We start from the raw sequence: 18,656 nt of genomic DNA, 5'->3' as shown, positions 1-18,656 counted from the left end.
GACAAGCCAAACCAGTCACTCGTCGCAAATCCTGTTTTGGAGATAATGGCCAAAACATGCTGGAATGTCAAAATTTTGGAAATCTATTTTATTGCACTAAACTAACCTTTATATATCTATACATCATGCTATGCTGTTACTTTCCTCATTTTCAATGTTAAAACAACAATTGTTAACGATTTGGTGATGGTTTCTGCATAAGAAATGCCTGAAATCGTAAACTTTGAAAGCTGATTTCTCAAATATTGTTCTTTAAACAGCTGTATGTTTAAACTCATGTAACTTCATAAACAAGTGTTGGATTTAAATGATTCTTTTACCATTTTATAGCTCTCATTTTACTGTTAAACCCTGTATTATTAACTAAAAATTGATTTTTCCGACGAGTGACTGGTTTGGCTTGTCTTTGCCACATATCCTGCAATGATCTGACTAGGACTTAGGCCTATAGTACAACTATGGTACAGGCATGACCTCCGTGTTACAGGTGACTGCATTTTCAAAATAGGATACATCGTACTAGTATCTGGATATTTGTGTGTGCTCCTAAAAACTTCACCAATTAGCATTTTATCTATTCATTCTTATTTTATTCTGGAGCATCTTTCATTACTGGTTTTTCAAAGTGGTTCAGTTAAATAAACAAAGTTAAAATTTCATAACTTAATTAATTTTAAAAAGGATTTTCTTTAAAAGTTTCAAAACAAACTAATAAATAATAAATACCTATATATTATTATAGGACATAAATACACAAGAAAGATATTTAAGACTAAACAGGGACGTTCTCTTGTAATAATGCATGGTATATTGAAATGGATTATGGTTGAGCCATGAAAAAATACTGTACTCGCGTATAAGACGAGGCTAAAATAGCAAATTTACAATTGAAAAACTGGAGATACGCATGACATACACATTTCAGATTTATGATATCATTTTTGTTGTATGTGCGGATCATCCATAACACGCGAATTTACTATTGCAATGAAGCAACTAAGCAATTAGTAGAGATCTACATAGTACACTATAAAGTAACTTCCTTCAGGTTTTAATTAAGTTTGTTTTACGAAAGTAATTTTCAATTACAATTCAATTTTCATCGCGGTGCACAATGTCTTCGCGGTGACGAAAAAAATGAGGATTTTTTTTGCACATGAACCTAAAAAAAATCAAGCCAAGCGTCCACTAATTGAAAAATTATTGGACGGTGGGGAATAGGCAAATAACACTGGGAGTTGCAGTGATGACGGCCAACATACATAAATCGTCCAAAAATCTTCTTAAACTCAGGGGTTGTCTTATACGCGGGTCACCTTATACTTGAGTATATACGGAACACTAATTTAGTCTTCCATTTTGCTCTTGTACAATAAGACGTCTTTAAACAGGAAAAATTGGTTGTAATACAGTAAGAATGAACAGCACAATGTCCTAGGTATATAGACAAAACTAGCAGTGTTTTTCTCTCCTGATTGCATATGGTAGGCAAAATATTTACTTTTTCTTTCATTCATATTTGACATTAGTCCGAAAAATGTCTGTTTTGAGTGGGTGAAGATCTTCAATATTTCTAAAGGTAAAGCCATTGGTAAACAATTCAGTAGAAAGTGACAGTAAACAGTCTGACTATTTTAAAAGTTTTCTTAATGGGGGGGGGGGGAGGTCATCTATTTCTTAAAATTATTTTCAAAAGAATACAAAATATAGAATATATGCCGACTCGAAAGATTGAATTTCCCACTATACAATTGCACAACCATTGACCATTATAGTTTTATGCATGGTTGCTCTATGGCTCTTACGATTACATGGTCCTTGCATGGTTCTATGTTTCTTATATTGCAAGATGAGGGCAACTTACCTTGTAACATGTCATAGTAAGCATTGTCAGCAACTGCGTACACGTGAGGTGGCATCTCATTACGTCTCTTTCCACGGTAGAGGGCAACAACTTTGTCACTGTAGATGGGAAGTCTGCGGTATGGATTGACAGCAACGCAGAACAATCCTGAGTAGGTCTGTCAGAGAGATAGAATCCATGTACAATAGAGTATTAGAATAATTCACCAATATATTGTAATTATAATACAGTAGAATCCTGGGGCGGATGCAAGGGGAAGCACACGGTAAAATCGAACACCTCTAAATTGCATTGTATTTTTGATATGAATATGGTCATTACTGATAAAGTTGTTAATTGGTATGCGAGTTGCAATTTTCAGGCACCTACTGTAGAGGTCCATATTCTCAAAATTTTCTCATTCTCACACACCCAATATCACCAAATCCTCATCCAATCCACCCCAGGGATCCCTATTTAAAAGGAGGTACCTTTGTGTGACCTTAATAGTATGGGTGTCCCTCTAATAGGGATGTCCCAAAGGAGGACACTATACTAATATAAAACTACCGCAAGTAGGCAATCTGTAGATGTGCAATAAGTTTTTTGGATCCTCACACGCTCTGTCTACAATTCTCCTTTGATAAAAACTGTTGTTTGCCCATTAATATTCATAATGTGCCTATATATGGCCATGATGAGATGTCATCATGGCATAATTTTTTTTCCAAAAGCAGAAAAAAAAACAAAAAAACAAAGAAATCCTATCCACAGGGACAAAAAAGGCACAAACTAAACACACATTGCAACATAACAGTTGAAATGAAATAAACATATTACTTTTTTGTGATTTCAAAAAACAGATTTTGACTATTATAGATCTTTCATATAACATCTGGTCCCAAATAATGTTTCGGTAAATGTTTCAATATCATTGGTGGAACCATATGAGGAATGATGGATCTCAATGGAGGTATTGTACTCTACCTTATTGGTTTTTATGAAATCTGGGCTGCAGAGTTGGTTATTTTAAGGCACGTTTATACTTGCTAAAAAGCAATTGTTCATGGGAAAATAAAATAAATTTTCACACTAGCATGATTCGATAACAATTTATTACGTATACGATGATGAATAATTTCACAAATCAACTCAAATTATGTCATAATCATAGGAAAACGATAAAATTTTCTTTACTACTACGATTTCATCGTTTTCCCATGATTATTATGACGTTATTTGATTTGATTTGTGAAAATATTTTCTTATCGTAGAGACGATAAATTGTTATCGAATCGTATAAGTGTAAAAACTTGCATCAGTTCTTTTATTTTCTATATGAAAAATTGCGTTTTAGCTTGTTATTGTTATCGTTGCAAGTATAAACAGGCCATAATGCATAAATAATTTTGTAGGATCATTAAGACAAAAACAATATCGAAATGGAAAAAGATTAATCTTTTATTTTAAATCTATTAATGATCACTTCAACAAAATTATGTTATACAGTATATCATTAGGCCAAAAAAAGACAATTTTTGTGTTGGCCACATTTTGACAAAATCCAAAAAATGGGTAGGTTCGGAAGGAAATTTTTTTTTTTTTTTTTTTTAAACAACCAAATATGTGTTTTATGCCTAAAAAGTAGAAAATGCACAAAAAATACAACATTTTTAGATTCGCATCACATGCCATCCAGCAAAATAGGCTAGCCTTATGGCCCCCTAACCTTTGCCAAGGCTATTCCAGCCATATTTGCTCATAAAAAAATATTGCTTGTTGTCAAAAAAAAAAAAAAAAAACCAACTAAAAGCCGACCCTTAATTTCGTAAAATTTGGGTCGGTCAGGCATGGCCAATACAATGATTTTTTTTTTTGGCCTTATAGTAATCTCAGTTTGTAACTAATCATAGCTAATGGCCAAATTGCAATTTAATAGTGATGAATGAAATAATGATTATGACATATGTTCTTATGTTCTTTTACAACAAAATACACTTGAAATTCCTAATTTAGTGTTTATACTTCTCATGCTGTTCATATTTGGTGAAGTATTATATTGTCCACAGGACAGAATGAACAATCCCATCATATTTTAAATTTTAAGTATACAGCACTTCAATGATAAACAAGAGGAGAACTAATCAAGGCCAACCTTTCACCTTTAATGTGAAGTGAGAAGGTAAAACCAACATTCCATCAAACTTTAATCAAATTTCTAGTTAACAACTGCGCTCTGATTCAGCCACAAATCAATTAGGAACGCTCTCACGTTTCTAATGCTAGCCCCATTGTAAATACTTTGAAGATAAGAAGTTGATTTATGTACAGGCACATTTTAATCTTTTTCTCATGAATTTGCAAAAATAAATTAAAGCTTTAATTTTATGGTTCACTTCATTAAGGTTCTGAGCAAAATAATGGAGATTTGCAGATGGGAAAAAATAAATTGTTGAAGTCACAATAACTCAGTTTGTTCTAGTTGTCAGTAGGAAAATAGAGGCTGGGTCCCGATGGACTAGGAGATCCGTGGGACCCACAACGTATACAGTACAACCCCATCCCTGGTAGTTAATTTCTACAGTAAACCAAGATAATCCTAGCTTATTCAAAAGGTGTACTGTGTTTCTTACCATCCACATTGGCTATGTAGTACCATCAGCTAATAATGTTTCTTCCACAAGAATGTACAAGATAAAACCCTATATTTCACAGGCAAGCAACAGAGATGATATAATGATATCACAGAGATTTTGGGTCTAATTTCAGCTCTAGCATGTTATAGGCCTACATTTATCTAAAGAAAAAAATAAATAAATAAAACAACCCACCGTATCAGTTTGTCAAAAGGGTTAGGATTTAAATTGTTTATGAGCTTAGCACTGTACTAAAAATAATTAAATACTGGGCAGGAAGGGGGGGGGGCAAGGGCAGGGGGAGGGTGCCAATGGTGCGATAGCACCCCACCCCTAAATAGTATAAGGAAAATAATTGTTGTATTGTATTGTTGATATGAATTCCAGTAAGATTTATTAGGCATGAGAGTATAACTTCCAGGCACCTACAGGTCCATCTCAAAATCGTCTCACCTCACCCTAAACCATGGTGGGGCTGAGGTGATGGACTCTCGCGCACCCATATTGTAAATCCTGCATCCACCACAGCAATATCCCTAAAACTTGGTGTGAAGTCTGATGTTGTTTGATGATGCATCAAGAACTTTGATTGTCTAGTGCTCAGTATTGTTTGTTTAAACTCTTGGTGCTTAACTTTAATTGTATTCATTCTATTTATGTTTAAACTTTTATAGCCCACTTGTGGACAAAGGTAAAGAGATAAGTCCTATCACCTGTGATCATTCATCCTTGATCAAGCCTGACCAGCATTAAATGATGGCAATTAATGCCAATCACATGACAGGGTCAACAAAAGATATAAGTGGTCATCAGTAGACCCTAGAAGACACACCCAAATCTTTGAATTACAAATTTCAATAACATAAGTTTCATAAAATCTTCAAGGACTTGGAACTCCATGACAAAAAAAAAACAACTTTATTATAATATTTATAAAGCTTGATACATCCATTCCCTTTTATTTAACACATTTCTCTTCAAAGTGAGGTAAATTTTTGAAATTTTGTTTTCTTATTTAGCATATAGTTTTGCCAAAAACATCCAGACTTAGGAGAAAATAAAAATGTTATTGGTCAATGTAAAATGGGATGGTTAGGTGCTTCAAATTTATACATTTAGGAAGAAATATAGATATCTTATCTTTGGATAAAAAAATATAATTTTCTTTTTATTTGAAATCTTCAATATTTGCGTTCGATGGGTTCGCTAAACAAGATACAAAAAGAGTCTTGCTTTATAGTGTATTTAAAACATGTTTACCAATCATTACAGCAAGTGGAAGTGTTTTATTATCTTTAGTATAATTATCTAGAGTTGATAAATCAGGGTACATATTTTTTTTTAAATTAAATAAGTTAATACTATGTATTTTACTGCAAAATGAGCAAATTAAAATTTTTTTATAATTTTTGGTCATTTTCAAGGAACAATACATCTTTAACAATATAAACAAATGTTTCTAATCAGTACAATAACTATTGAGAATAGTTAAACAGATTAAATAAATAAATAAATAATATGCTTCTGTATAATTATTGTTGATTGGACAGCAGCTGGAGCCAGTAAGTAAGCAGTGCCTTCTTCACTGGTCCATTCATAGAAGTATCCTTGGCATTTACTGCCTGGCATTCCCTGACCAAATATAGGCTAGTGATTGGCTACAAGCCAGTCTTCGCCAGCCGACGCATCATGCTGTTTTATTTATAATAGGCCTTCCCTAGGTCTAATATCATATCATTTCTTTTAATTGGAAGATTAATTAACTTATAGTTGTGAAAAAAACATTAAAATATTATTATGTTTTTTCTTAATTGCTATCTTTTGTTTTTCCACATAATTTCATAAAAATAAAACTAAATGTTATTGATGAATTAAAAAAAAATATCTAGTATGCTAATATGAGCTAACACTTAGTCCCCACTTAAACCTCTATTCAGATTATCAAATTTCCTTATGCCCATATATAGTCATGGTGTGCCTATGTATAGCCATGATGTGATGTCATCATGATCACAAAAACTGTTGTATGCCCATATATAGTCATGATGTGCCTATATATAGCCATGATGTGATGTCATCATGATCACAAAAAACTGTTGAATGCCCTTATATAGTCATGATGTGCCTATATATGGCCATAATGTGATGTCATCATGACCACAAAAAATTGTTGTATGCCCATATATAGTCATGATGTGCCTATATATGGCCATGTGATGTCACCATGACCATATTTAGGCATGTCACATGCTTTTTGTGTGGACAGGTCTTCAGATCCGTGATGTCATTTTGAATGCAATTTAATTGCACTGATAAATTAATATTTATTTAATTCTCAGAAAAAATTAATTTAAATCACTTTTTTCTATATTTCTTAATATCTTTTTTATGTTTGTTTCCTGTTCCACAGTTTTTATCAAATTTTATTATATTTTTAATATATAAAAAAAAAAATTATCAGCAGGGTTTGCCAAACATGGTAATAATATATAAATAAAGATGGTAGGTGTAGAGGGAATTGGGACAGGGTATGGACAGACCATATTTTTATATGAACAGAGACAAGCCAAGCCAAAAGTACATCTTCAGACTGGCACTTACAGGATCATAATTCAACTCTTGTGTTTAAACTACAGTAAAAGGTCAAGTAAATGCCAGGCATAAGGCACACATGTTTTGTAAACAGGTGACAACAAAAACATTGTGTGAAAACAAACTACAGTATAGTAATAGCCAAAGGTAAAACCAACAATACACCTGATAGGGATGGTCAACTTATTATTTAAGTTCTGGTGTAACGACAAATCTACTTTCTATAAATAATAAAAATAAATTACTGCATTGCAGGCCGTTAAGTCACAATTGGTACCAAAACAGTTTTCCAGACGTGTAACTTGACATCCGTTGATGAACCACATTTACACATGCCCGCACCATGTAAAGCATAGAAGGCTCGTTAATATTTGCTAAATCTGTCATAATGTGGCCATTGCCTTTTAGATTTTTACTTAACACCTAAGAATGTGACTTCATCAGACATGGAGGGGTATCCTGTTGTTACACAATCAATTTCAATGTGGATTTATTTAAACTTCATTTTCATTATACTGTCTTTAAATACAATCAAGGTTTCTGCTCCAATTTGGATTAGTTACAAGTACCCAAGCTTCTCAAAATTCTATTGGATAAAAGTCTGTTCTGGTACTTACCAAAACATAGGACAAAAATAACTAAGGAACTAGTGAAGGACCAATGAATAGATTTTGTTGTTTATGGAGTAGTTCAACCTTAGTGTTAGAAATGTTGAAGTTAAATTCTTTTTTTTTTTTTAATCTTGTAATTCTCGAATCCTGTTAAAATCCATTTTATTGTTATTTATGCAGAATCTCATTTCAACACCTTATTTTGAAAAAAGAAAAGAATTCCAATATTGGAAAAATTGAATGAAATATTTTAACTAACTTATATTTTCGCATATAAGTTAAAGCTTAAATAGCAAATTACGATTGAAAAACAGGGAATAGTCTTAAACGTGCAACACATACAAATTTTGTATGTATCATGTTCATCTTAACAGCTTAACAGCTTAAAAATCACATCTGAGAAAATTGCATTTCAACCTTCCAGTTGAATCGCAAGGAATAGAACCAAGTAAAAGGATCAGCACACACACCTTGGCTACCGCCAGTTCTGTCAACAGTGATAAACTGCTCTATGAATCAACAGTACAGATCCACCTTTTTAGTAATAGGGAGCCTTCAATTTGTGCGAAATCACTCATGCGTGACAGTCCTACCTGGCGTCTTACATTGTCTGCATACGTAGATTTGGCTAAATTGCGTTTCAGAATCTACTCGACGAGGTGACCTTAACGTTCTCGCATGCGCAAATGACTTTTACTCACGTCATTACGTTCTACTGTACGTCCTACCGTTGTTTTGCATTCAAAAGCTCTTTAATAAGTATCAAAGCCTCTGCATTTTATACCTGGGGTGGATGCAGGAATTTGTATTGATGATTTTTATCTGTGATTTATAGGATCTGTGGTACCGGTAAGATTTTTAAAGTATGAGAGTGCAAAGTATGCATGCAAACACTAAACAATTTTCTTTTTGGTATTAGTGGAATTAAATTATTCTATAGTATTTACTATATATAGTATGACAGGTCAAGCAATAAGATGGATGGATAAATGCCTACATGTTCAGGGCCATTTGTTGGAAGGTCACAAGAATTACATCTTCATCAACATACAGACCTTTCCATATAAGGAGGTAACATGTCAGCTGTTTAACCACATGGCTTGAGTCTAAATACAAGAGATATGCTTTACAGCATTCCTACATTTCTCAATGAATCTATAACTGGGAGCTGATTTATTGGATCTGAAACACTTATCCATGTTTGGGGCTCCCAGGGTTCCCCTGACTGGTGCATTATTTTCTTCATAATATTTTACAATACAAAATAAACAAAAATATATTAATTCATGGTTATGGTTTCCATGAAGAATGCATCTTTTGAATGCGATGCTTCAGATTTCTTCAATAAAAAGGATTCAAATGAAGTGGGTTTCAAATAAAAGCAGATGTTTATCAGAGGACTTGGAAGCTTGAGATGTCCATTTTCAAACTATCTCAACATCGACCTGGCAAAATTTGGTTAATTTTTATGGAATCTATTTGGAAAAGTTTATAGTTTATAATAATGATTATCTTACATCTTCGTAATCTCACTCAGCACTTATTATCTGATAAATTATCGGAAAACAGCCATTTTGTTATTTTTCGCTGCGAAATGAGGCCAAAAGTTTTCTATAAAATTCTGTTTGAGAATCAGCTAATTTACCGGAAAAAGCTCTGAATGCGAAAAAAAATAACATTTGACCGATGTCAAACCACGGTCATGCAAAGAATTATTTTGGGTAGTTAGTTTGAAAGGCGACTAGACCTAGAAGTTAGTAGGCCTGAAGCCTAAGCTAGCGGACACTTCATAATAAAAAGTGAGTAAATTTTTTGTGCTTATTAAATATTTGAAAAAAAAACTTTAAAAGGCTACGTTCGATGTCAACAGTGCCTGGCTGGGCTTTGGTATATCCCTACCTATTGTTTATTATACTGTAAGTACCCCAAACAAAGTTAGCATTCTTTTTCGTCTTTTTCTCAATCCTTATATAGAAGTACAATGAATATCATTGCAACAGTACATTTCCCAGGGTGAAATAGTACCGTATAATTTTTATTCTTGGCCCTAGGCCTACATTTCGCGCAATAAAGTGTCATTTTCTAGGTCAACAAAACGGATGTGCTAGTGTTAAACACATTGCATTGTTTTCCATAATATTGCATGATGGGATAAAATATTTGGATCGAATTTTATAATTTATTGAAGAAATTGTAAATGCTGCGGAAACCCGGTCTTAGATGTGATGCGTATCTTGCTCTATGTGAATTGTCCAATTTCTACACTAACACATATTAATCTTAAATCTAAATAATTACCTAATAAACTAACATTTACCATATTTATTTTTACTACTTCACCTTTTTAAACATTATTGAGATGTGATTGAAATTTTAATTAATTATTGTCTGGTATTTTTCCTGTTTGTCTACTTTTTTCCGATTCTAATTGTTAAAGCTTCAATTTGTTTACAAATTGCAATAAAGGTTACTTTGAATTGAATTTAATTGAATCATACCCAGCCCTGGCTAACACAACCATGCAATAATCAAATTCTAAATAAGTTCCTTCTTTTTGGACACTAAAATTCCTTAAGTTCTGGCTCTTGTTCCGGAGAGCAAGTCCACATCTTTAGGACTTCAAAAGTAGGAGTAAAACGGGAGTAAAAGAATAAGTGAAAAAACTTACATAGATGAGACCGGATACGTATCTCTGTCGGAGATTTCCGAGTACAGCAGCTTCGTTCAAGAAGGTCATGCTGGCCATATCCTCAATTTTGTCAAACTTGGGAGGGTTCATCTGTTGAGTATCATCTTTCTTGAGTGTTACTTGCTAAATATGAAAATTCATCAATATCATATTTCTTACCATTACCTACATCAATATCATATTTCTTACCATTACCTACATCAGTATCATATTTCTTACCATCACCTACATCAATATCATATTTCTTACCATTACCAACATCAATATCATATTTCTTACCATCACCTTCATCAGTATCATATTTCTTACCATCACCTACATCAATATCATATTTCTTACCATTACCAACATCAATATCATATTTCTTACCATCACCTACATCAATATCATATTTCTTACCATTACCTACATCAATATCATATTTCTTACCATTACCAACATCAATATCATATTCCAATATTACCATCATCATAATCCTTATCCTTACCACACAACATCTTACCACCACATTCATCACCATCTTCATCATGGATTATATTTTATATTTTCTCGTTTATACTACATCCGTGGGTGGTCTACCGGTTCGTGCAGAACTCGGCTTTCAAAAAACCCAAATGATGAGTTCCTATCAAGTTGTCCTGGACCCTTGCGTCACCCCACGCTTTAATTAAGAAACAGACTTTGTCATTGGTCCACTGCATAAGGTTGTTGTCTCAAAATCAAGTAAAGAAATTACCAAAGAAGCTAAATAACAATAAAGCATACATTGCAAACTCGCAATAAATCGCAGATGTGAATTTTGGGCATATAAACCATGAATAAACTTTCTTTCATTTGACAATTGTAGTTTAAAAACAGAAAATTACTACCACTGTTAAACGAATAAGCAGTGGTGCCATGATCATGTAATATGATATGTAATAAGGTAACGATCTGGATTCTAGGCTAGCCCTCAGCTGAAATAATTTATTTTATCGAGCTTTTCAGTTTTGTTTTTAGAAATAAACTGTAAAATAAATAGGGACCATGAAAATTTAAACAGACTTTACTTCGACTGGTGCGTGTTGAAACAATCAAAGAGGATTAAGTGATAATAACTGCTCCCTACTGCTAAAGCATGCTACTTTTGCTCTTTCAAAACACTGCAATTTGCAGCATTGGATTATCAGCGGATATCAGCAGGTGATCCGCGTTTAACACCCGTTTGGGCAGAACTGGAAATTGCCATTTCCCGATTTACCCCTTGTTAGACACCAAAAAACTGGCATAAACACACCCTTTGTCTCAGAACTGTTTATTCGCAATATACAGTACTTTCTCACTATGATACCACTTCACTCTGATTGGATAATTACCTCATTTAAATAATTGCATATTAATTATGATCTCTGGAAACTGATACTGTATATAGTTTGTATCTTTGTATTAAATTTATTATACCTGATAATAATAATAATAATAATAATAATAATAATAATAATAATAATAATAATAATAATAATAATAATAATAATAATAATATTATGTCGTTCTTATATAGCGCTTCATGCACAAAGCCTCTAAGCACATTACCACCCCGGTCACTAGATCAAACACTATGGAACTCAACACCAAATTAAATTATCAATTAATGATGATAATAATGATGCTTAAATAACAGCGAAACGTTGAATAAAATGGCCTTGTCAATTTTTGGAGTGACATTCATACTATTTGTACTTAAACCCAGTGCACATCCTAATAATAATCTACTATATGCATACACCTACATAAAAAAATTGGTTGCCAAATTATTATTAAGTTTGGAATATTACCAATTTCCACTAGACACAACATAGTCACAATATGGGAGTACTAAACAAGATGAGCATCATCATTATCATCATTATAACCTCCACCATCATCATCATCATTGTTGTCATTACCATCATTTATCATACTTGCCCTCCATCTTAACTCTCTCCATGATATTCCAAATAATCCCAAAACTCTGTCCAAACTATCAAATGTTCTTTGACAAAAAACTGTTGTATGCCCAAATATGGTCATCATGTGCCCAAACATGGTCACAATGTGATGTCATCATGACCATATTTGGGCATGTCGCATGTTTTTGTCAAATAAAATTTGATAGTCTGCACAGGGCTTTAGACTACCCACCTTTCCAGAGACGGTCTTGACAGTGACCATGTCACCTTTGGTGGACAGCACCTCAGCCTTCACAAAGCCCTCTTTCTCATCAGGTACCCAGCAGTTCTTTTTACTGTCAAAAGGTGCGGTAGTGGCCTCCATCTGGGCTTTAGGGTCAAGCCTCAGGTATTGTTCTGGATCATCACCCATGTTGACTGGTTTGGTGTTTCGTTGAGAAATTCAAAGAGGAGGTAGGAAAACAGCGAAATGAGCAGAATGCTAGAATGAGAAAGAAACGTTTTATTAAACTTACAAAACATCTTTATATACAGCCATAGAAATATAGCTAAATAGTTTTTTTTTTACATCATAATCTACAACAACAAATAAATTATATAATATAAATTATAAATATTATTTATAAAATTAATATAAAATAATAACAATATAAAAAATACTATTTAGACTATATTAATCAATGATGATGTTGATGAACTTGATAAATATATTTGGATATGTTAAGTGGGAAATTTCTCAAACTATTCAATGATATGCAGTCAGAAAACTGTTTTCTGATTCATCAGACAAATATGCCGCTGACCTATCTAAGAGTCTAGGTTAACTATATTCTAAACAACTTATATCCAATTGTAGACTGATGATTTTAGTTGTTGTTTATAATTCAAATTATTATTGATGTGTACGCACGCATGAAAATGATAACCCAACACTGAAGCGGGTTCAAGGTGGGAGACAGAAAAAAGTGCTAAATAAACATACAATATTCTACCTCAGCCCCAGCGATGTTGGGGCTGACGTGGCCTAGGAGCATCCATCAGTAAAAATTGTCTTTTTGGGTCTCCCCATTTCAAATTCCTGGCTCTGCCACTGAGGCTGCTATCGTATTTATATGGCATTAAAAGTTACTGAACACATGAACTTGTACAAAAAATTCATGAGATTTAACATTGTAGGTCACAGAGGGGAAATCATAGTACACATATTCAGATTACAGTAAAGATTTACATAAATACTGTAAACACAATATAAACCAAATAGTGTTCGACTAGGAACATATTATGGTCTTAACGTGCCAAGCATAGCTCTTCATGAAAAGTTTCTTTTTCAGTGGTATGGGAAAAAAGTGTCTGACGGGCTTTGAACCTGTTAGCTTTCGCTATCAGGGCAAGTGTTATGCCATTAGACCACAAAGGCCTATAGGATATCGACGCGGATCTAACCTCCAGACACCTTTTCTATACAAATCAATTTTGTGCTCACGCATAGTGGAGCTAAGGTAAAGCAACTATCTTGTAGGTTACAGCAGGAAAATTAGTTTTGCTACATAGCACCGTAAAGACACTATATACAAACCTACATTCGTATCAAGCAAAGTTCTAATAGTTGAATGAAAACAGATTTCTGTCAGGATTTGAACCTGTCACTTCTTGCTATCAAGGGAAGCATCATACACATTAGACCACAGAGACCTATAGGTTAATACATGCAGATCTAGCCCCCAGGCACATTCTTTATTACAACTGACTGAAATGCTCCCACATATTCTAGCTATAAATAACCTAGTACTAGTAGTATACAAATAATGAATGTCTATGAGTGCAGTGGGATAGAATATTTCATGAGGTGAATGATTGGATGTTCTGTTAATAGAATATACATAGGTGTTGTATAAAAAGGTTTATCGGTAGCAGATTGGAAATCATAGTAAAAAAATTCAAATTAGGTTTGCTGTGTAGCACCGTAAATACAAATAGATAATCAAACCTATAATACAACTGGCTCAAACACTGTTATTATTTATCTATTTGTTTTTTGTTTATCATTATTTATCTATTTTTTATATATTGTTTATGGTGCTACACAAACCTAATTTAAATATACATATCATATTACATATTGCATATATGCAAATTTTCCCCAACCATGATTCAAACATGGGCCTTCTGTGAATAACAGAGATATAAATGATACATCCTCATCTTAAGCATATTAAATAACAAGAACTTTCAAGAATATACATTTAAATAAATACTAATACAACAAAACTCTAAACATCTTGTTATATGTTATGTATATAAAAAAATTGTGAACATAAAATGAAATCTTTTTTCATATATTAAACTGAATAAAGGAACTTTCTGTTGAAGGCCTATACTTGATACGATTATAAAATCTTGTCTGTTCGAGTAGTGTTATTATCATTTACCTATTCATCTATATAGTGTTTGCACTGTATAGTACATAATGCATGAAAAAGCTTCTATGCACTTCACAGCATAAAAATAATAAAAATTGGTTTAAATATAAAAAATTAAGAAAATAACCATAGCTACACTATGTGCGAGCATTTCAGTCAGTTGTATGACAGGAAGTGCCAGGGGGTTAGATCTGTGCATAAACCCTAGCTTTCCATGGTTTAATGGGTATGATACTTGCCTTGATAGTGAGAGGTGGCAGGTTCAAATCCCACCTGAGACATTTTTTTTGTCATACAACTGAATAAAGGAACTTTTTGCTGAAGGGCTATGTTTGACACGATTACAACATCTTTTTACCATTCAAGCACTGATAATAATATTTATCTATTTGTTTACATATAAGTAAACACTATTTGATGTTTATTTATGTATATTATATACATAACACATATAATATTATTATTTGAAATGTATTCCAAAATGCTGCATAGATATAATACTATAATCTAGTGCTTTTGAACTGAGGTCACCTCGACCCGAGTGTAGTGTAAATAAGAAATAAAATAAAAACATTTTTGGCTTAGTGTAGGCTTGGATGATGGCGACAGAAGGCAGTACCATCACACCAGGAGCTATAATAGTACATAATAATATCTCTATGATTACACACACAGTTCGCCTAAGCTAGCAGTACAGTAGTATTATAGTAGTACTTGGCCTACTCTAACTAAGAGGGCCTCCTTCCTAGGATAGGTCCTCCACCACACCTACAGATCTAGGCCTGAATCGTTTTCATAATCTAAGTGTAGAATACCTGCGGTAGAATGCCATTCCTACTAATTTTTTTATAACGAACGTTTGCATTATGTAATTATTCGTATAAACGTGGTGATGTTACATCTAAACGAGCTGGGCTAGGCTTATGGCTAGCTTTTATGCAGACAGTCGATTTCACGCTCCAATCAATCAGAATAAAAAACCCACATGGTTAAACGAAACATAAACAAATATATAGCCTCGAACATAAACATAATGTAGTATAGGAAATAAAAGATGTTTGATATAATTAAGAATTTTATATTAACTTTTTTTTTAAATATAACTATATAAGTAATCTGAATATTTTAAGCAATAAACTAAATTGACAAACTTTTTATTTATGTTTATACAGTATTTGAAAAAAAAACCTGAACAATTTAATTTTCATCAATAATTGGTTGAATCTTGAACATTCTAATAATATAACTTCCTCCCTCTGCGCCAACAATATTACCTTTTGTTTAATCGCTTGATACTATGCAGAAAAGAAAGCAAACATAATCAAAACATTTAATTATTAATTAAAATTCTAATATTTATAATATTTCAAGACGTAGATCAACAGAAATTATGTTTTCTTTGGTTTATAGACTCTTTAATTGATTGTCGGGAAACTTTATGATAATAATGTTAAGGAATTGTATTTTTCCTGCGTCTGTTTATAGAAGATGAAAATATATTCTTGCTCTAATTTTTAAAGGGAAATATATCATTTATCCCTATGTCTCATTATTCTAAGGTTTTTGTATAATAGTATGCCCGGGATATAAATATGTAATTAATAATGTGGCTCATTGGCTTACCGATTACAGAACTAACATAACGGATAATCATTACAAAAAAAATGTTCTTGTTGTAACTCACGTGTTAAATATACATTTCCGACAACTTCGGACATTTAAACGACAAAAAATGTTTCTATATAATTATATCATTTGTATATGCATCCTAATAGGTCAGTTTTATAGTCCTGATAACAAATCATTTTTACGTAACGTAATAATAATATTATTACGTAACGGAAAATTAATTTAAGAAATAAAGAACAATCTTACAGATAAGTCTTCAAACAGCAAGAACTTGACGGTCATAGCAACACAAAACACAAACAAAATGCACGAGATGATATTTAAAAATCCGAAAGTAATCTTGTTTTTCTGTTGATGAACTTGGTGATGTATAAATCCACACAAGACCTCGGCAACAAAACTTATGTACTTTTTTTTTTATACACTTACCTCCGAAACAGAAGAAGTGAGAGGACCAGGAAGATCCTAAATTCAAGCAGCCGGTTGATTGCAAGGAATTGCAACCAATGCAGAGGGGTACAGACTATCCTTAGAGATAGCTATTCTGAGGAGGGACGGCGTAACCAACTATTGGCCAGTCAATGAACTTGGATCCGCCCCTTTTCGTATTAGCCAATCGGCGTGATATCCGATAAGTACCGTTAAATTATGACGTCACAAGTTACACCCTTGGTATGCAGTTGGAATTTGCAGAACTAGAAGAATGTCACAATTATAATAGTGCTGTGTAGTCAGAAAAAGGGAAGGTGTCCAGGGCATTGATAATATCAACCAATCGGCTAGCGGACTTGAAGTGTGCCGCATATTTGATTCAATAATTATTTCTCAATGAGCCCCGGTTGTCTGATTAAGAAAGGATCGTGACTGGTTTAAACGGTTCCCATTGGTTTACACCGAACACCGAAACCTATGGTAACTAGCACACATGTACTATAGTTTAGTGTTGTTTGAAAGTGCTTGTGGAATGTAAAAATAATTGCAAGTGTGATTCGAAATAATAATTATGACTTGTGAGGAAATCAAGATACTATTATTTTGGTGGGAAACGCACTTAAGGAAACCCCTATAATACTTGTTTGTAGTGGGGCCTTTCTGATGGTGAATAAAGCAATACCGGTACACCAAAGAGTTAAATCTTAGGCGGTCTTCTTTAAAGTATGTGCCGAATACGGGACCATAAAATACGGGACCGTCAGGACGGTATACCGGACCGAACAAATTCTCACCCTCAAGCTGAAACGTAGAACCAGAGACCAAAGATCTGAAAGGAACTCCATAGTTTAACGCACACACACACACACACACACACACACCAGTTAATTCAGGGGCGGAGGAAGAGGTGTCCAAAAGGGGTAGTGGGAATGAAAGGGGGACGAAAGTTGGGCCGATCGAGACAACACTGTCCTAGGGGGCCCGCGAAATGTTCTGACGCCCGAAAATAACATTTGAGGCGTTCTGGGCTATCATTTTTTTTTTCTTTCTTTCTTTCTTTTTTTTACCTCCCAAAAGGCCACCCCTCCCCCACTAAATCCGCCCCTGAATTTAGCCGCGTTAAGCCCTGTCCAAACTACCAAATATTGGCAATATTGTATGCCCATATATAGTCATGATATTCATGCATATGGTCATGTTGTGATGTCATCATGACCATATTTAGACATGTCACATTTTTGTTATAACATGTTCTAACCTGGAGAAAACCTATAGTGTATATAATCACGTGAAATATCTATCTATTTCTTCAAATGTATTTTAGACGAGCCCTTTTCTTCATCGTTTAATAATACAGAAAACAATTGTATTTCTAACAATACATTGTAATCCTAACAATAAATAACGTCAAGATTCATCTCGACAAGCAAGTTGACACTTTACATCATCTGCCTACCAAAAAAAATTATTTTTTTTTAGTTATTATAATAAGGAAATATTGTTACGTTCTTGTTACTCTTTATTAAATCCATGAAATGAGAGATGAAATACAATTCCAGGCCATCATCTAATAGTAAAATCAGTTACATATATCCTCACGTATAAAGACGAGGCTTAAAATAGCAAATTACGATCGCAAAACAGAGGATCGTCTTATTTTAAAATTAGTTTGTCTCAACAACACCCGAATTTAGTAATATTTTATTACAGTTGTAATATTTTAACAGAATATTTTTATTTTTATACTTCTTGTATTTTGATGTAATAAAATTTGGAGGTGTTTTAACAGAATATTTTTATTTTTATACTTCTTGTATTTTGATGTAATAAAATTTGGAGGTGTTTAACAAAGTTTAGGAATTTTTTTTAATGTGAT

The 18,656-nt window shown here is 33.1% G+C and overlaps 1 protein-coding gene across 8 annotated transcripts in view; it reads right to left on the bottom strand.

Moving 5' to 3' along the window:
* The window catches only part of LOC117118476 (myosin heavy chain, striated muscle-like), a 51,163-nt gene extending 34,229 nt beyond the window's left edge, over positions 1-16,934 (bottom strand). For 7 of the 8 annotated variants that reach the window (XM_033263070.1, XM_033263073.1, XM_033263074.1 and 4 more), the window contains exons 1-4: positions 16,778-16,934; positions 12,532-12,780; positions 10,351-10,494; positions 1,865-2,021 (exon numbers count right to left, since the gene is read on the bottom strand). In XM_033263070.1, coding sequence (XP_033118961.1) covers positions 1,865-2,021; positions 10,351-10,494; positions 12,532-12,711 — 481 coding nt within the window. In that variant the 5' untranslated portion in view covers positions 12,712-12,780; positions 16,778-16,934. Of the gene's footprint in view, positions 1-1,864; positions 2,022-10,350; positions 10,495-12,531; positions 12,781-16,594; positions 16,713-16,777 lie in introns of those variants that run through there. The other variant, XM_033263071.1, reaches the window with a different exon arrangement.
* Positions 16,935-18,656: the final 1,722 nt, after the last annotated feature.

This window comes from Anneissia japonica, unplaced genomic scaffold, assembly GCF_011630105.1.
Source record: "Anneissia japonica isolate Jap-2015-1 unplaced genomic scaffold, ASM1163010v1 scaffold287869_len1821871_cov162, whole genome shotgun sequence".
Taxonomy (NCBI): Eukaryota; Metazoa; Echinodermata; class Crinoidea; order Comatulida; family Comatulidae; genus Anneissia; species Anneissia japonica.
Note: the sequence above shows the minus strand (reverse complement) of the source record. Positions and strands in the feature narration are given on the sequence as shown.